The sequence below is a fragment of the Solanum pennellii genome, chromosome 2, assembly GCF_001406875.1.
Source record: "Solanum pennellii chromosome 2, SPENNV200".
NCBI lineage: Eukaryota > Viridiplantae > Streptophyta > Magnoliopsida > Solanales > Solanaceae > Solanum > Solanum pennellii.
Window position 1 is genome coordinate 52,395,386 of NC_028638.1, and position 20,735 is coordinate 52,416,120.

A 20,735-nucleotide genomic window follows, 5' to 3' on the forward strand; every position below is an offset into this window, starting at 1 on the left:
AGCCCATCTCCATTTCACTCTCAACACCACCTATCTTGTTTCATAAAAAGAGTACACCATTTACTTTTGTACTTTTATATACTTCCATCCTCCAAATTTATATAATCACATTTGCTTGACACGTAAGATATTTCATCAAATTTTTTGGTATCTTTGTATTTATTTTGAATTTATTGGTAGTATCGGACTTTGTATGTATTATTTCATTTTCCATCTTTAATTGCAGCAACAAATCGTATCAGTATATCAGAAAGGACATACATACGTACTACTCCTGTAGTTCATCAATGCTCACTGCTATGTGGTCCTCTAAACCCTATTTTAAAGTTTTTTTAAAAGTTCCAAAGGAGGAAAAGTAATTACTTAATTCGATTCACATTTAATTACGGTAACAAATCCAAATTCTCAACACAAATACTTAAGCTATAATATTTCTGATGGCCTAATCACAACAACACTTAATTAACTAAAGAAATACAATTAAAAATACTGAAATAATAAATAACTAAAGATAGAGGTAAGAATGAGAATGAGTAATTTAGGGTCCGTTTGGCCATGCGATATGGTATCATAATATGAAATCATGAGATGAAATTAAAGTTTTGCTTGAACATGAGTTATGAATTTTGGTGTTATATATTTTCTCATAAACATAAAAATCTAATAAGTTCTAAAATTATTAAAATAGCCCCAATTGTTATTCAATCTTATCAAATAAACAAAAAAATTATAAAATGGCATAATAAATTATTACAAATCTATTTGTTCTCCACTTAAGTAATTGTTTCAATCTGACTTTCACTTCTCATCAATATATTTGAGTAAAAAGGAAACACCGTTCACGGGATCTTCAAGATTTTATTACTCAACAATTGTGAAGTGTGAGTTAAAGTGACTATATGTTGGTGAGAATAATAAATATTATGCCGGTGAGAATAATAAATTTTAAAAAGTAATGATGTGAATTTTATTTACATGTGAAATAAATGGTTAGTAGATATAAATGTGGAGTTGTTTTAACAAAATATAAACTCGTGGATCAATTTTTGTATTAAAATATCTCAAATCATGATATAGTATTTCGTATGATTCCATATCATCGTTTTTGGAGAATATGGAATCACATCTCATGATATGGAATCAGCGTAAAATCACATGTCCAAATTTTGATTCCATCTCACGATATCAATAGCGGTATGATATCGCATGTCCAAATACCTACTTAAACTCTAGAAGAAGACGAGAAGACTGGATAATTCTTTCACAATATGCATGAATTCTCCAAACCGTCGTGACAACTCTTTTATCTCTACTCAACCTGAATCCGAACAAATCTATTGTTGGGCTGTTTTACTCTTGGGCCTCTTTGTGGTTTAGCCCAGGGCCCAATAGTTTGTATAGCCTCTGGGCTCTTTGTGTTCAACAATTACCATACCCCTTTTGCCCTTCCTCTTTTCATTGGAAAATTGGCAATGGATGTGTGACTTAAAAGTATGTGTTACTGCCTGTTATCTTTTCGTATTTCTATAATGTGTTATTTGTTTTTACCGGTGTTCTTTTTCTCTAATGCTTTGTATTTCTATAATGCATTATATTGTTTTAGTATGTGCTATGATCTTCTTTACTTTTGTGAATTTTTTATCAAACTGCTCTAAAATTCGATACTTTAATTTATGGTATGTTTCAGAATTAATATTTCTATTTTTATAAGACAGAGATAAAGTCTGACACACTCTTCCCTATCAAACTACACATGCAAAGTTTCATCGAATATGTTGTTGTTATTAAAGAAAATGTGGACCATGTTTCCTAATAAAAAAGATGGAATCCCACAACACATTTGAATCAGAATTTGAATACGATTTAAGTAATTAAAAGATAAGGTCAACATTCATATACACTGCACAACGTAGTACGTTCAATCGTTGTTGTTTAAATTTTGGTTTTCTTTCTAATTTGAACTCCCTTTTCCTTCCTCTCTCTCCACCATAATTATCTCTTCTTTTCTAGTCTGCATATAGGCTTTTGAGTCGATTTTTTTAAAATTGACTTCGTATTTATTAGATTCAAAACAAAAAAGAAGTAAAAAAAAAATACTTCATACGTTCCATTGCACGTGACATATTTTAAATTTTGAAATTTAAATAAATTTATTTATGATTGTATGTTTTTATAGATCTTTTAATTATTTTGAATTATCTAGTTTAAAATTTTTTGAAGATTTTATAAAGAGAGTCAAACATTGTTTGACTGCGAAAAATGAAGGGAGTAATTAAATTTTCCGGGAGTGTTTATTTTGGAGTATAGAAAACATAGTCAAGTGTATGAGGTAGAAGTTGTACATTGCTATGCCTGAGGATAAACTTGCAGAAACTGCTCATCTTTTCCGTTGATGTTAGCTTCTGAGTCCACAGACCAGAATAGCTATACTTGGTTGAGATTTGCTTCTTTTGCTCTCTGTTTCTAGTAATCTGAACATTTGATACTAGGGTAAATTCCAGCGGATCATAAGCTACACTTACCTTTATTTTCCTTTTTTTTAATTCTCTCTCTATTATTATCTGTATTCTGGAATGACGAATTGCTCTACTGTTTTTCTCTAAACAGATTTATTCATATTGAAGACTGAAGACAGATTCGAATGATAGAAGTTGACCTCCATGTTTGAGTCCCTGTGCAGCAACAGACAATGATTTAATGTATGAACTGCTTTCATCCAGATAACATCCCAACACCTTCTGCTACATTGCTGGAGACTTGCCAGGGAAAAGTGATATATGAAAACTTGTTTCGGTGTTATTACATAAACTCATAAATATGACAGCAAAAGTAAATTAAAAGACGTACACACACATGAGATTGTACAAAAACGTAGAAACTATTCACTCCTGAGAACTTGCTTCGAATTTTTGGAGTACGCTAATTGTGGTGGTGAGAACACAACACACTCATAGGCTACTTTGAGGAATATCCGTTCATTTCAGGTTGGCCTGGCTCCTCTTCCTCGGTTTCTTGTTGTTGTTGTTGTTGATGCCTCTCTTCTTCTTCCTCCTGTCTCCTAGCTTCTTCTTCTTGCCTTTCAGCTTCCTCTTGCCTTTCCCTCTCTGCCTCTCTTGCTGCCTCTTCTTCACTCCTCCTTGATTCCTCCTCTTGTCTCCTTGATTCTTCCTCCTCCTCCTCCTTCCTTCTTGTTTCTGCTTCCTCTTGCCTTTCCCTCTCTGCCTCTCTTGCTGCCTCTTCTTCACTCCTCCTTGATTCCTCCTCTTGTCTCCTTGACTCTTCCTCCTCCTCCTTCCTTCTTGTTTCTGCTTCTTCTTCTCTTCTCCTTGCTGCTTCTGCCTCTCTTTGTGCTTCTTCCTCCTGTTGTATTCTCCTTGCTTCTTCTGCCTCTCTTTGTGCTTCTTCCTCCTCTATCCTTCTTGCTTCTTCTGCCTCTCTTTGTGCTTCTTCCTCCTCTATCCTTCTTGCTTCCTCTGCTTCTTCCTCCTGTTGCCTTTTTGCTGCTGCTTCCTCCTCTCTCCTCCTTGCTTCCTCTGCCTCTCTCTCTGCTGCTTCCTCCTGTTGCCTTTTTGCTGCTGCTTCCTCCTCTTTCCTTCTTGCTTCCTCTGCTTCTTCCTCCTGTTGCCTTCTTCTTGCTTCCTCCTCTCTCCTTGATTCTTCCTCCTCCTGCCTTCTTTTTTCTGCTTCTTCCTCTTCTCTCCTTGCTTGCTCTGCCTCTCTTTGTGCTGCTTCTTCCTCTTCTTGTTTCTTTCTAGCTGCCTGTCTCTCTCTTTCCTCTTCCTCTTCCTCTTGTCTTCTCCTAGCTTCCTCTTCTTCCTGTCTCTTCCTTATTTCCTCTTCCTCCCTTTTCCTTGCTTCTTCCTCTTGTCTCCTCCTTTCTTCCTCTGCTTCTTTCTCTCTTCTCTCTTCTTCAGCCTTTCTTGCCTCCTCTTCCTCTTCTCTCCTCCTCTCTTCTTCCTCTTTCTTCTTCGCTTCCTCCTCCTCCTTCCTCCTTTCTTCCTCCATCAACCTCTTCTCTTCCTCAGCACAAGATGTACACTCCAGTATAACTGAATCACCCTGTGCTTCAAGAATCTGATGCATTGTTGTGTTACCCACATTGAAAGATGCTTCCAATATATGCCTATCCAATGTTCGGAGGACCGATGCTTTCCCCGTCAAGTACTGAGGATGATGTTTCTTTGTAGTTGTGCTAAACCCCACAAACACAAATGAATTGTTATTGAATGCCATTTGAGCCATAGGATCAAACCTTGGCACAACAAATACATCCCCTTCTTCCACTCTAAACCTCATGTTTTTACACCCTACTACCCCTGTTCCACTGTTTGAGCAAACTACCCTCACCATTCCTTCTCCTTGAATTGCTATTCCAATTTCAGTAGCCATTGGATTCCAATGTGGCCCCATCATTGATCCTTTCGTTAAGTTCACTACGTAAATGCCAATTTGCGAACCCTTTAACGCCGGCAATTTCTTCCTGTTTATTACCGTGCTCCACCCGTTGCAATTCTCAAAATCTGGTTTCTCTTGGAATACATTGAACAATTGAGAACTCTTTTTTTTATTCCTTTGGTTGTCAAAGAAACTATAACTGCCCCTTCCTAACACAGTCTTCATGAATTGAGCCTCCATCTCCCATAAGTTGTTCTTCTTCTTCTTCTTAGTTGACTTTGGCACACCATGCACTATGGCTGGTACTTCTGTTCCAGCCAACACTTCTTCTATCACATCCTCTGGTACCTTCATAAACAAAATTTTACATTAATTAAAAATGGGACTCTTTTTATTACTGTGTGTCAATTCAAACTACGTCACATTAATTGGGATAAAAGAAAGCCAAGCAATATTAGAAACTATTTGAGTATCTGTGATTTAGTAAAAAATCCTTACAATCGAGATCTAACTTAATACATCTTGATCACAGCTATGATTAAGTGATGTTCTTAACTAGCATTTTTAAAGACACCAATTTATGATCAAAACAGCATTTGTTGGCTAATCACTAAGGTCTAATTATACAATTATAGCTGTTGAAGTGTGTAATTAGGCGGTTAAAGAGAACACACTTTTATTAGTTAATGATATTCTCAACAGTAGCCAATATATAAATATATTGTAAAAACACATTGAATTAAAAAGATGGAGTAGCGAGTTGTTATACATGAAATGCCGCTTGGAGGACTTTCTTGTCGAATCCAAGAACCATTTTACGGATGCTGGAGTAGGGTTCATTCAGTGATTCCTGTATATATTAGCAAGAAATATCCATCGTTAATTAAAATAAAAATTAAACGAATGATTCAGCGTTTCGAAGAAGGCAAAGAAATATTACTCGGTCTGAATTGGGAAAAATGGAATAAAGTCTAAGTTTGTGTCTGATAGGGTCTAAGTTACTCTCTAAGAAGAAAATAGATCCAAAAGGCAGCCTGAATACATCTCCTATTCTTAAATCCACTGATTTCTCTTCATTTTCATTCATCCAAGTTAGCTTCCCCGACCCTATAAACATATTTCCACAAACAAAAATAAAATCAACATAAATAGGTTATCATCTCAGAAAGTTTGTTCAATTAATTCCTAAATATATTTGAGGAATACCAGTGTGAACATAAAAAACCATATCTGTTTGTAGAACAACAGGAAGGAAGAGGGAGTTGGGTTCCAATGTGATGAATTGAAGATGATAGGTTCCATCAGCTACTGTGACTGATGAGACTTCACCATTTTCAGTTGAAATAAGTGTTTTTCTTTCTGCTCTTTTAACCAGAGGACCTAAACCCCATTCCCAACCTTCATTTTCTCTTTTAGCTCTTACATCGATAAACACGCTACTGATGATAATAATCATAAACAGTAGAAACTTTAACAAGATTTTGCAACATTGAATCGACATACAATTTTTCACCGACATTGCTATTACTTTATTTTTAAAAAAAAAATATGGAGATTTGTAGCAGTGGAAGTCATAGAGAAAATGGAGAGGTTTTGAAGGTGTGAGTTACGTGGCATTTGCATGGACAGGTGCTTCTTTCAACTTGACACGTGCTAATCCCATTCCATGCACTTATGGTAGTATTTTGTATCTTTTTGCTTACGAGTTTATCTTCTTTTTGACTTCGTTTGGCCAAATATCCTTGCAATCGTCGTTTTCCCAGGATGAATTTGATATTTTTTAACTTAAAGGCTATATCAATTTATTACTTAAATAATAAAATTTAAATCTAAATCATTAAAAAATATATGATTTCTATTTTAAAATATAATTCTTTCGTGTCATGATATAATGGGGAAAAAAAACATTTAAAGTATTTTAATCAACACACATAATTTAAATTTCAAAAAATAACTCACAGTTGAAACCTAATATGAAATTTTAACAAGAACATTAAGTCTCGTAAAATTCACAAATTCAGTGTTAATTAATTGGTTGTTATTCGGACATTTGGATAACACAATTTTTTTTGGGAATGTTAAATTAAAAAATTAAGAAATTTTACATAAATATACAACATATTATAATCTCCAAAAAATATTATTATTTAATTATTTTTTTTGAAAAATCCCTCTATACTTTCCTCCTATTAAATAATATATTATTATTGCAATATACCGACATTTAAAGAATATATTCGAGAGCAATGAAAATTTTGAGATTTTAATAATTAAAAAAACTTTTGAAATAGGATATAATTAAAGCATGTTTCGATGGGCTTAAAAGCTGGTAAAACTGACTTAAAACCTTTTTGACTTATTAGAGTGTTTGATAATTATCAAAGTAATTTATTTTAAATTAAAAATAACTTATTTTAAGCTAAAAGCTAAAAACTAGATTTTAATCCAAAAATATGAGATTTATATAAGTTTCCCAAAAATGAATGATCTTTAATTAGCTTTTTCAAGCAACTCGTTCAGGGGCCATTATTGGTTATGCCTAAGGAGAATTTTTGCAAATATCCATTATAGTAAATAAATTTAATTATACTTTATAGTCGTAGCTCGCATTATTAGTGGATGTAGCTATGGTTCAAATTGTCTTGTTTATATAATTTATGGGTGAATTCGTGTAATTTACGGTTAATTTGAATAATTGAGTTATTTTTTGATAAATCTAAAATAATAAATTTATACAAACACAAAAATCTGAACTTAATCAATTATACAAATTATATTTTACAAAATTATGCTATACAAAAGTTATATAAATTATATCTTACAAATTTCAAATTATACAAACTCAAAATCTCAGCCCTCATAATTATCACTAATGTTGATTGCGATTAATAATTAACTAAAACAATAATTATAATAACTAATTAACTAATATATATTACTTAACCACATAATTTTTCGGAAAAATTACTTAAATTAATACATTTTAAAAAATAATTACTGATTTTAGCGATACTTTTTGTTTATTACCATTTATAGCAATGCTTTGTTAAATTTGTAATATGTATTAAACTTGTATTATAAATGAATTAAAAGTGATCAAGTGAGGTAAAAATATTATTGCTATAAATGGTAAATATTTTTTTATTATAGTATATTTATGTAAGTTTCCCTAATTTTTCCTTAATCTCCCCACTATAACTGGAACTGGACCTAAAATTTCCTTGTGTCCATCCATCCACACGGTCGGGGTCTAAATTGTGAAGAGGCCCAATTTTCATAATTTACCCAAAATTGTCCGCTAACGAAGTGCAAATCTGTGTATTGATAATGGAAAAAATAAAATAAATGGGCCATTTACTTTTTAGCCCATTTATTTGTATCAACTTTTGCTATAAAGCCCTTGTAAAATCACCAATAAGCCTACCTCGTACCAACATATTTAGTCTTCCATACTTCTTTGTTTAGTATTGAAGTTCGATATTATTTTCGAATAACTTCTTGGGACTTTCTGTGTTTTCATATTTGTTGGTGAGTCCATTCTAGCTAAGAAAGTTTATTGTAAAAGTTATGTCAATCACAAAAGCACCATGACTAACTCAGTTGAGCTAGATATGATGGCTTTGATGTTAATTTAAATATAAACTGCGTTCATGTTTATTATGTCTCAGTTAATCGTAGAACTATTCTTTAATTTCGTAATAAAAAAGGAAAATCATAGGATTAATCAAGAAGGTTAACTCTTCTAAATTTTAATAAAAAACAAAAAGATGTCACATTTATCATCTCTAATAAGAATCATGAGATAAATAAAATTAATATAAAGTACACATTTTATACGTGAAGATGTGAATGGAACTCCTAGGTATATGCCTTCATGACTGTTTAATTCTAATTTTATAAACTTTGGGTGGTCCTTACTGTCAAATTTTTCTAAACCCTTTAGACGCCCAAGAGTGGAAAAAAACAAATAAACATTGAGACATGTGAAACGTGGGAAGCCAGAGTAAGGCTAGTTATATGATAGAAAAAAAGTTGATGAGAAAGAAAAATATATGAATCTATAGAGGGGATTTTGCAAAGTGAAATCGACGTATCCTAATAATCCATTTAAATATGGAATAGGACCACCATTCATATATGTTTTTGCCTTTCACCTTTTTGTTTAGCTATATTAATCACATACAAGATACCCTATCGATCACACTTTATATCTCCACCACCACCCCTTTCTTCATCCGCGTAATCGACAAATTATTTATACTAAATTGTTGAATTGTATGAAATGAGTCACCAAAAATTTTATATTATATAGAGATATGATACGTTTAGACGTATTAATTTATTTTAGGTTTTTAATATATAAATCTTTATATGAGGAGATGTTTTTTTTTAGGGTTTAGACATGAAGAATAATTTGTTGACGAGTACTAACAAAGAGATTCAATTTTTGGAAATTTGTCTATTCTTTTTTCTTGCACTTTTATTATTTCATTAGGTACATCTTTCTGTCAAGATTAGACAACTGAGAAAAAAAAATCATCTAGTGACATCTTTTTAGGTAAAAATTATCAACTTTGATATCCCATAGTATTCCATGGTTTTATTAATTTGACTACATCACACCTATGGGTGTCTATTCAGATGCAATAACTATAATAACATATCTAACATATTTAATCGATAGTTCTGCAAACTAAATTTAACAAAAGGTAGGGTATACACATAGCAAATTTAATTCCTACCCTGAGAGATAGAAATATTTTTCTAATAAATCCTTAATAAAAACATCAGAAAAAAAATAAAACAAAATAAATCAAGACCCCACTTAATAATTTGAATTTTTAACTTTATTATTAAAATCTAATATTTATTGAGATTTCAATTAATTTTTTTATACACATCATATCGAAAGTGAGGAACCCATAGCCAAAAGGCTACATTCGTCTCTCGCTCTTTTCACGAGTGAGCTTAATATTTGGAGACAGAGGCGGAGCTACGAATATGAAAGAGTTAATTTTTTTTGACGGAAAATTATATTATTTATATATGGTTAAAATAATTTTATATACATAATAAATGTCGAACCTCCTTCGATTACTTTATGTGTCTATTATATTGATTTTTTAACTTTTTTATTGAAAATTCCGAGATAGGACGATTTTGTTGATTTATTTTGTTTAAGTTAACAACAAACTTTATAGAATATCTTCAAAAATAAGAAGGAAAAAAGTGTTTTTTTTTTTTGATGAGTCATAAAAGGATGGGTGGATGATGTCCACAAGTACTGTGTTTAGTGGCATTTTATTTTAGGGAGAGTTGTATGTCCAAAATGACACATCTTTTTCTTTTGATTGAATTGTATTAATCACAACACAGAATCTCAACCCCTCTTTTTCTTTTGTATCTTTGAAGCTTCTTCTACCTTTTCCACCGCGATATGTCCCATCTACTCACGAACCTTAACTCCTAAGTACTTGACTTTTTTTATAAATTGGAACTACTATTCATTTTTACTTTCTTTATTTTTCTTAAATCACGTTTATCAATGTGTTCTTATATTATCATTCTTTCATCATATTTATTTATCTTAATTAAATGTATGTGTACGATAGCAGTGAAATTAGAATTTTCAGTAAAAAAGTAAAATATAAGAAACATAGTTATATATACCTATGATAATAATTTTCAGACAAAAAAAAAAAAAAATCAAACCCCTTGCACCTCTCTAGCCAGCCTCCTCAATTTATGATTTACTTATTTCGATAATAAAAAATTTTATTTCATTCTAAATATTTTTTATTTTTTACTTTTTGAAAGGGAAATAATTTTCGTGAAGTATTTAATAGATTAAATTAATTTAATCTAATGTATCTTCAAGAACTTGCTGAAATTAACTTTAGAGAAGTAAAAAAGTGACGAATAAATTACAACGTAAATTAAAAACATCGACTAATTTACTCTCATTTCTCTAAATTTTATACATATTATTCACACTTGATATTTACGACGGAAATTAAATAACATATAACTATATACACTCATAATACACGCAAGAGTTAGCCGATGACCTCATCGTAGTTATCACTTTATCATAATTTAAGAGTCGTTTTCAAACTTGAGTGAGAATATTTCTCTCAGGAGTAGTTCCTGTGACGTCATTAGAGAAAATTATATGTAAAAAAAGTAGGTTTGATTTTCGTAATATTCGAAAAGATGGACAAATTAATGGGAGATGCTTTGCATGATTGAATAAGATGTTACAGTAGTTTCACTATCACAACTTTGTCAATCTGGATTGTCATCCTTATATTAACATCTCCTATTCTATAAATTTTATAAAAAGAATAACAAAGTGATGCTAAATAATGCAAAGTTGAACCCTTATGTTAACATTTTTATTTTTTCTTGAATCGAAGATCTATAATTCGAAATAATATCTTATAGAAATAAATTTATATACACATCATTTGAACTTATTAAAACATATGTTATATCAATTTGAGAAAATATCTGATGATACGGAGACATCATGAATTTATGTGTCCCATATTTTTGTTATCCTTTTATCAACTCTATCACTTAGCTTGAGTCTTGTGTAAATTATACATCAAAATTGATTTTTCGTGTTTTGTCCCCTCATTTTCCCCTTCCCCACCACCTACCAAGAAAAAGAAAGAGAAAAAAAGAAAACACTTCAACTTTAAAGACCCTTTCTCCACCAATTGAGGCATATTATTTACTGTAAAATGGTGACACCCACTATCTATGGTGCTAGCTTAGTTTTGTACATACCCAAACATACAAAAAAAATAAAGCCTCAAATTAAAGTTCATAGAGTATGAAATGTCTTCCAAAAAACTATAAATAGGTATTTAACGTGTTCAAAATTTAATTTTCAAACGATTGACACATAATGAAATCTTACGTATATATTTTTGTATTCTATATGGAAAATAATACGTATGTTCAAGGGTGGATTTACGCTTAGCTAAAGTATGTCACATGATACGATTTTACGAAAAAAATATATTAAATAGATATATATATAATAGAAATAAATATTCACCGAGTTGAGTAATAGTAACATATGTGAGTTGTATTTTATTTATGTGGTATTTTATTTATGTGGTATTTTACTTTTAATATGACGTATAGTATTATTATTTTTAATTAAAATATATGTAACATCCCTTATAAAAATTCTTGTGTTTGCTACTACTTACTATGTTTTATTAAGTCTGCAATTAATTACACTCTAGATATGCCTATAGAAAGAAGCTAACACGTATAATAACACAAAAGCTAGGATTTGACTCATGTATAGAACTCATGTCCGGACAAGTTGAACTTTTTAATTTGCTATAATCACTTTGGAAGAAACAGATAGCATAAGTCTACACCATATGCCTCCAAATTAAATTTTTTTAGTGAAAAAACAAAATAGGCATTTTTTCAAAAAAAAAATTAAAGGTTTAATGTTATGGACCCTTTGATCTTTAACAATCATAAAGCTGAATAAAGTCATGAACTATAACTTTAATTTGCTATAAAATGAGCTTTGCTATGTTATCATTTATGTTAAAGCGATAATGATTTGTACAAAAAGATTAGCATAAAAATCTTGAATGATTACACCTTCATTGTATTGGATACTTTACTTTTAATAAGAGCGTTCAGACTATATCATATATTTTTAAATTACTAAAACTCGTGACTAGAGAGGAAAGAAATATTTATTAATGACTAAAATAAAGCCTGATTAAGACTTGACAACTTTTTATAATACTATTAAAATGCAACCTATCAACTTGACTAAGAAAAGAGTGCGCTGTAATCTCCTTAATTAATCTTAATATCATATTTGACGTTTTTTTAATTTTAGAAAACAGTAGAAAGGTCATTTCAAAAGTTAATAAAGAAGCTTTTTTCTTTATTTATGACTTTTTTGTATGTGCTAGAATACTCTTTTTTTTCAATAAGTTATTTGTGGGCATTAAGAAGAGTATTGAAGTAATATGAAATTTAATAGGTCATAAATTCAAATTGTAAAATCATAATTCATGATAAACTAGATCATTTGCTGAATCAGACGTGCATAGACAAAATTCTTTTGATAATTTTATCTAGTCTAATACGGAATGAAGGATGGATTGATTGGTCAATTATGAGTGCACTATCACCCATTAACCAACAGAAGAATATATTCTCGTCTTCCTCTTCCTCTTCCTCCTCCTCCTCTTCCGCCCAACGCGTACCCTACGCGCATCCTTTATTCACTAGTAGCATGCTATCATGCATATACATTTCAGACAAAAAGGAGTCTAGTGGGCCCAATAATGGGCTCACTTGTCGTAGGGCCCAATAATGTGAGAGTGGTGGGGGGCTGCATTTGTTTAGTTAAGCCTGATTTGAGGTTGATCTGATCCGATCAGATCCAACGGTGACTTTTTTGATGAAAATTCTAAAGATGCTTGTTGTCCACAAGGATCATCGGACGATCCATATGCGATCTCCAGAATCGGCTCATTGATTCGAATTAATGTATGAATTATTTGGGTAAACTTTATATTATATTACTCTCTCTGATACAAAAAGAGTGACCTCGTTTGACTTGGCACAAAATTTTAGAAAATAAGAAAGATTTTTGTGGTCCTAAATTAAAGTTATATCAAATGTACTAAATTGTCCTTCAATCTTCTGGCTTTAAACATATCACATGACAAGCTGAAATTAAAATGTTACCAAAAAAGAAAAGAGACCGTTCTTTTTTTAAAACGAAGGGAGTAGCACTTAGAGCCTGTTTGGCTTAGCTTAAAAGCTGGTCAAACTGACTTAAAAGCTGATTTTTGACTTATAGCTGTTTGGCAATACTCAAAATAACTTATTTTAAGTTTAAAAAAAAACTTATTTTAAGCCAAAAGTTAAAAACTGGGGTAGGGGTCCTTTTTTTTTTTCTTAGCTTATAAGTTGTTTTAAGTTGACCACATTTTTATCTTTTTGCCCTTAATATTTTTATACAATCTCCAAATTACCCACATAACCCTAACATCTCTTTCTTCCATTTTTTCCTTTTCACGTGTGGATGATAGACAATTACTATTACTAATGAATGAAAATAAAATAAATCTTAAATCTTTCAAGTAATCTATTCAAATTATATATTATTAAAATGTAAAATAAGTTGCACGTATAACTTAAATAAAAATTTATATTCCTCTTATAAATAATTTGTGATAATAAAGAAATATGTGTATGATAGACAATTATTATTACCTATGGATGAAACTAAAATAAAATCTTAAATCGTTCTTTGATCTATTCAAATTATATATCTTTAAAATCTATAATTAGTTTATATTCCTCTTATAAATAATTTGTGATGAGAAAGAAATATGAGAAAAATAGCAAAATATAATTATTTATGGCTGTAAAATATAAATTAATCAACTTTTATTATGTTAACAACTTTTAAGGGTATTTCAGACATTTTGATTTAAAAAGCTGTTTATCAGCACTTATTTGCCAAACACATCAACAACTTTTTTTTTAACTTCAGCACTTTTATCCAAACGCATAACTGCTTATTCTAAAAATAAGTTTCAGCACTTTCAAAAGTATTTTTTTAAAGCTGCTTTTATTAAGCTCATCCAAACGGGCCCTTAGTATTAGTATGGGTAAATAACTAAATAAATATGCCCACCCATCACTTTGCTTCTTTTTGTGGACTTTCTTTAGAGCTGTGGGCTATTATGCAACTTTAACAGCCCAAAAGTTGACCACTTTCTGTCATTTTCATTCACCCCTAATTTCAACTTTTAAACAAGAGAGTTTTGAGTTTAACTTATGCCCGTTAATTGTATAATACTCATTTTAATATTCAATATTTTATAATAATTATGAGTTGTAGTAACTAACTCATCACCCAACACAAGACAAATAGTTATAACTGTCTGGCTTTGGCTTGGTAAATACTCGCTTTCTCCTGCTAGTGCATCAAATTACAATTGTTTAATTACATAGTGCAAGTCTTCGGATTCGAAATTTTGGAAAAAAGCATGAGTGATTATTCACACCGTGCATCTTTATTTGTCCACGATATCATTTTGAGATGCTCATACTTTTCTGTTTATAAAACCATTGAATCATTTTGCCATTCTGTGTCTGTTCTGCCCGACTATTAAATACCAGTATAGTATTCATTTTTCAACAATTCAGATCATGACTTATATTTAAAAGGATGATTTGGTATAATTAATCATATTAAGTCAATAGTGTGTGAAATTAAGTCTTAGGTCTAACTCACGCCCCAAAAGTTAGCTCAAAGGGAGGAGGATTGCCCAAGCCTTATAAGGAGTCCACCCATCTCATTAATCACCGATGTAGGACTTTTGTCATTCTTTAACACCCCACCTCATGCCCAGTGCTTAGCATCTGGTGCGTGGACAATTTTTATTTTGGGAACCCCAACATCGGGTGAGACGGACCTGCTTTAATACCATGTGAAATTAGGTCTTAGGCCTAACTCACACCCCAAAAGCTAGCTCGAAGGGAGAAGGATTGCCCAAGCCTTATAAGGAGTCCACCCATCTTATTAATCACAGATGTGAACTTTTGTCATTCTTTAACATAGTGGACAACTATTTTTGACGATCTGATACTCCTGATTAATCTGACTTTCATTCGAATCACACGAGTTTGGAAATTGTCATAATTAATTTAAGCGCACTTCCGTTTTAATTTATATTTTTGCTTCATTTTTAAAACATGAGAGTCAAGAATATTATGTTCAACTTTTGAAAATTCTACTCCACTGCTTAATATACAAGTATATACGTACTGTTAACAAAGCATCAGGGCATAATTAATTTGACATGCATTGCACTTACTCTATTTTGCAATAAACGTCGAAGCTTCAAATAATTCACACGAGGATCTTCAACTAATAAGCAATTAGATTTAGAAGATCGTGCAAGTTATGAATATTTCTATTTTTTGGTGTAGTTTGAATATTGATTCTTCAAGTTCATTAAAATCTATATAATTCAAAAGTACACAAAACTTACTACTTATAGGTCAACATAGTTAAATTTTTTGAATATCATAAAATAAAAAGGATAGTTTTACTATTTTTTTTTTACAACTTTACAAACTTATTTATATTTTCAAAAGGAACTAATTGTTAAGGTACAATAAAAATAAATTAGAACTACTTTTATCTTAATTTTGTCAACTGACAAGTATTTTGAGATCATTATCATTTCTAATAAGATGGACCATACAAACAATAACAATCCAGTCAAATCGCACTAATTTCAAAAAGGGTAGTACATAAATATATATATACACCTTAATTAAGAGAGGTTATTTCCGATAGATTATCGGCTAACGTGTATCAGCATAACAATACATAAGAAGAAGAGCATAATTATATTTGCCATGCTAATCATCAATTTGGCGTTGGTAGTTTGGACATCATAAAGTGTTAGGAAAAGTATAGAAAAGCCTTCTTTTTCTTTGCTTTACTTTCTTTGTTTGTGGTACACAATTATAATACTTCACCTTCACGACTCTTATCCTACAAAAAGCATGCTCGTGTCTTGCATGTTCCAACTATAGTACTATATATCCATGCATCTCCCATATAATATAATGCACCCTCCCATCCCTGCCCCAAAAAAATTAAAACCTCTCCCATGCATGCAATTAGCCACCCCACGCACGCAAAGATAAAAAGCCAACAATCATTCATCTCCACAAAAAGCTACCTTCCATTTCCCCCCCAAAGTTTTCAGAGCCATTCAACAACTCTTCTATTAAAGCACACTAAAAACCCTCACGCCAATACATAATTAAAAAAAAAAAAAACACTTTCTTGTTAGTATCATATAACTCTTTTTGAGACTTTGGATACGGCTAACAACAATTCTCTCCTTTTCTCAGAGAAATGAAAGTGCCCTTTTCCACTAATGATAACGTAAGTTCTAAGCCATTGATTAACAGCAACAACACCTTTACTTTTCCAGCCGCTACCAACGGTTCTAATTTGTGCTACGAACCTAAGTCAGTGCTCGAGCTCCGTCGTAGCCCAAGTCCTATAGTTGATAAGCAGATTATAACAACGAATCCTGATTTGTCTGCTCTTTGTGGTGGTGAAGATCCTCTTCAATTAGGAGATCATGTTCTGAGTAACTTTGAAGATTGGGATTCTTTGATGAGAGAACTTGGCTTGCACGACGATTCTGCTTCCCTTTCAAAAACTAATCCTCTCACCCACAGCGAATCGCTGACTCAGTTCCATAATCTCTCAGAGTTTTCAGCTGAATCGAATCAGTTTCCTAATCCTGATTTTTCGTTCTCCGACACTAATTTCCCTCAGCAGTTTCCGACGGTGAATCAGGCAAGTTTCATCAACGCTCTTGATCTCTCCGGTGATATCCACCAGAATTGGAGCGTAGGATTTGATTATGTGGATGAACTCATTCGTTTCGCTGAGTGTTTCGAAACAAACGCTTTCCAACTCGCACATGTGATACTGGCACGCCTCAATCAACGGCTCAGATCCGCAGCCGGAAAACCTCTCCAACGAGCTGCCTTTTACTTCAAGGAAGCACTTCAAGCGCAGCTCGCCGGATCAGCTCGGCAAACTCGTCCTTCAAGTTCCTCCGATGTAATTCAAACTATTAAATCTTATAAAATATTCTCAAATATTTCTCCGATCCCTATGTTCTCTAGCTTCACGGCGAATCAGGCCGTGCTTGAGGCAGTTGACGGCTCCATGCTAGTCCACGTCATCGATTTCGACATCGGACTTGGTGGTCACTGGGCTTCCTTCATGAAAGAGTTAGCCGATAAAGCCGAGTGCCGTAAAGCCAACGCGCCGATCCTTAGAATTACGGCTCTAGTTCCTGAAGAGTACGCTGTGGAATCAAGGTTAATTAGAGAAAATTTAACCCAATTTGCTCGTGAACTCAATATCGGTTTCGAAATTGATTTTGTCCTAATTCGTACATTCGAATTGTTATCCTTCAAAGCGATAAAGTTCATGGAGGGAGAGAAGACAGCGGTGCTTTTATCTCCCGCTATCTTCCGACGGGTCGGGTCAGGGTTTGTAAATGAACTCCGTCGAATATCCCCTAACGTGGTGGTACACGTGGACAGCGAAGGACTTATGGGTTACGGTGCAATGTCTTTCCGGCAGACAGTAATCGACGGGCTGGAATTTTACTCTACACTACTGGAATCACTGGAGGCAGCAAATATCGGTGGTGGAAATTGCGGGGATTGGATGAGGAAAATAGAGAATTTCGTGCTGTTTCCTAAGATAGTTGATATGATCGGAGCAGTAGGGCGGCGTGGAGGTGGAGGATCGTGGAAGGATGCGATGGTGGATGCCGGATTCCGGCCGGTTGGACTAAGCCAGTTCGCCGATTTTCAAGCAGATTGTTTATTGGGTAGGGTACAGGTAAGAGGATTCCACGTGGCAAAGAGACAAGCAGAGATGTTGCTTTGCTGGCATGACAGGGCCCTAGTAGCCACGTCAGCTTGGAGGTGTTAATAATAATAAAACTAACCCTAAACTAGTTTTAATTTAATAATAGCAGTGATTTGGATCTTTAGCTGTATGGTTCAGTTTTAGGGGTTGGCTTAGCATATATAACAATAGATTAAGAAGAAGAAGAAAAAAAACTCAAAAGAAAGTTGCATGGTCTTTTTTTTTTCTCTTTCTTCAATTGTGTTGGTAACTATCTATCTTTTGTAATTTTGTAGCTTAATTTGGAGTCTCAAGGTTGGTGTCTCTAATTAGTGGATAATTGCAATTTGTAACTCATTCACTATTTAATTTAAAAGGATACATCGCCATTTTCAGTTCAACTATGTACTACTAAATGAGTACTCCAATTCTTCTTATTTGACATGTACATGTTTTTAGATTTGAAAATAATTAATTTTGCACTTACTATATAATCTTAAAACTATAGTAACTATGTTTTAGATCACAAATTTATAAAATCTTATATTAAGACAATTTTAAAAACTAAGATCAGACTTTTCAAAGAAATTCATGTCGTTTGAAATACCACAACCCATGTGGTTGAGTGCCTCATTAACATTCACTTGAAGACTTTTTGAGCTACTGAAGTTAATTTAAAGACTAAGTTAAACAGACTCAAGACTCTTTAACACTGGGGTTAGAATTATAAGAAATATATGTTACAGTCATACTCAGAAAGGAAGTTAAAGGAGGGTGTAGGTTAGTAGGACAACAAACACTGCACCAAAAAGGCAATGATCTGTGAGCACTTTGTAACTAAAATCACCTACTCAGTCCTGGCTTTTCCACTTCTCCTTAACTAGCTTCTTCAACATTAGATTGAATACGTGCGACATTATCGTTTCTCTCCAGCTTAGACACAACGTCTGGTCCACAAAGTAGCGTTAACTCTTCCTGTTTCACCATCATATTCCAACAAATATCAGTAATTTCATCTTTCTCACCTTCACAAAACGATGAATGCATGTATGCAGCAAAAGATTCAATGATAATAAACGGTCTCACATTTTAGTTATAACCAAAAGCTATTCACGAATCAGAACTGTGTGCCCTATTCAGTGTCACAGAGGGGGGAAAGAAAATAGGGGATGACAAGAACAGTGTACTCGAGAAAGAGAAGAACGAAAAATCAAGGAGGATAAAAGTTCAGAGGAATACTTATGAAGGTGTAAAGTACCTTAATTAAATTATTCTCCGAGGTAAGCTTCTCACATTCCTCAGAGAGCCGTTGGAGCTCATCTTTGAGTGAATGATTCTCATGGCTCAAAGCTTCTACTCTACGTTGTAGCTCTTCACACTCTGCCTGCAAAAATACACAACGTAATACATTACTGTCAGAAGATCGAAAAGAAATTTAGAGCACATTCTGGGTTCTCCAGCAATTGGAGCAAGCAAACGACCAAGCACACATGAACAATGGTCAAGAGTTAAAAGCAGCTTGTTTGCTGTCTCATCGAAATGCTAGTTGCTGTTGTAACATAATATCATGTTTTTGTATGGGCTAATGGTAGAAATGTTACAATTACATCTTCTTACTTCTTTCTAAAGAGATGTCAAACACAATGACAGAAAACATCCACATGCACAACGATGAACTCCATGGACAAATTTCTGCCCTAACTTATAGTGAAAGTGACACTCTCACAATGGTTCCAATCATTCACTAATCTACCAGTCTCAGTGTATACACCGAATGTAGATGAATATTCTCCCTCGGTCCCAAATCATGGATAATAACTTATCCGTTCACAGCATAATCTGTTTGTTTAACTACGGCAGATAAGAACCAAACCAAGATTTCTGTTCTTTCTTTTTCCGCGTCTCCACTAAAATGAAAAGCAGCTATTTCCTTGGTTTCTTGGCATTAATTTGATGACAGTTACCATCACTTCCTGTTCCTATTTAATTTTAAACAAATAACTATCATTAGGAGAAAACAGTAGAGCTGACTACATCTGGGTGAACTGATAGTGGTAAAGATGTGAGGAGCATTCTTATTGCACTTATATTTTTCTCCTTAATCCTTTTGGTTGGATACATCTAAGTTATGCATTAATCCCCCCATTCCATGAGAAGTTATAATGGTATTTACGCGTCTATCCATTTCCTGTTCAGTTAAACCCATCAAACTCAGGATGGATAAAGGTGTTTTCAAGATCTTAACTGATAGTTAGAGGAGGGTATATTCGACATCAGTGGCTGCACTTACCCAACCATGTCTCTCAAAATGATACTTTTTACTCCCTACGTTTCACAGTATGGATTGGCTAGGAAGATAAGGAAACAGTTTCACATCAGAAGGGATCAATAGTTTTAATTAACAATTAAATCTATAAGGTGAGAGGAAAACCGCAAACATAAAGCTGCATATTGTTTTTCAGTACTCAGAACTTGTAAGAATGTAATGCTGGTACTTTCAAGTAAAGTAACAGCATCTTGATTCTTGAGATGTTATTGATTAACGGTCCATAAAAGAGGCTGTACTAGGATTTGATATAAGATTCTCTTTGGAAAGGATTGGGAGATAGCTAGGATAGACTTACTTTTGAGAACAGGTTATCAGCCTTCAGGAAGATAGTGGTTTAAGGGAGACTATCACTATCTATAAGTGGTCTGTTTTAGTTGATATTTGATATGAATGCATCTGCTGTCGCTTTTTCACATTATATTCTAATTTTTATACATACCATCCGTTCATTTGTGTCTCGAAATTTTCTCTCATGTGATTGTCCATTGTCTTCACAAATCGAAATATGAAGAGAGACACATGATCTTGTTTCTTCGGGGG

At 32.8% G+C, this 20,735-nt stretch overlaps 3 protein-coding genes across 5 annotated transcripts in view; 1 reads left to right on the forward strand and 2 right to left on the reverse strand.

Annotated features, from left to right (window-relative positions):
* Positions 1-2,774: 2,774 nt before the first annotated feature.
* On the reverse strand, positions 2,775-5,946 carry LOC107009597 (vicilin-like seed storage protein At2g18540). The gene is made up of 4 exons (XM_015208941.2): positions 5,602-5,946; positions 5,336-5,502; positions 5,165-5,245; positions 2,775-4,743 (listed from the first exon to the last, which is right to left on the reverse strand). Exons 1-4 carry the CDS (start codon positions 5,912-5,914, stop codon positions 2,956-2,958), a joined length of 2,349 nt encoding a protein of 782 aa, XP_015064427.1. The 5' UTR covers positions 5,915-5,946; the 3' UTR covers positions 2,775-2,955.
* A 10,071-nt stretch (positions 5,947-16,017) lies between these two features.
* LOC107011994 (scarecrow-like protein 15) lies at positions 16,018-18,270 on the forward strand. Its single transcript, XM_015211696.2, has one exon. It carries the CDS (start codon positions 16,340-16,342, stop codon positions 17,948-17,950), a length of 1,611 nt encoding a protein of 536 aa, XP_015067182.1. The 5' UTR covers positions 16,018-16,339; the 3' UTR covers positions 17,951-18,270.
* Positions 18,271-18,442: 172 nt separating this feature from the next.
* The window catches only part of LOC107008845 (G-box-binding factor 1), a 10,608-nt gene continuing 8,315 nt past the window's right edge, over positions 18,443-20,735 (reverse strand). For all 3 annotated transcript variants that reach the window (XM_027914588.1, XM_015208039.2, XM_027914587.1), the window contains 2 exons: positions 19,125-19,250; positions 18,443-18,841 (listed from right to left, as the gene is read on the reverse strand). In XM_027914588.1, coding sequence (XP_027770389.1) covers positions 18,743-18,841; positions 19,125-19,250 — 225 coding nt within the window. In that variant the 3' untranslated portion in view covers positions 18,443-18,742. The remainder of the gene's footprint in view (positions 18,842-19,124; positions 19,251-20,735) is intronic.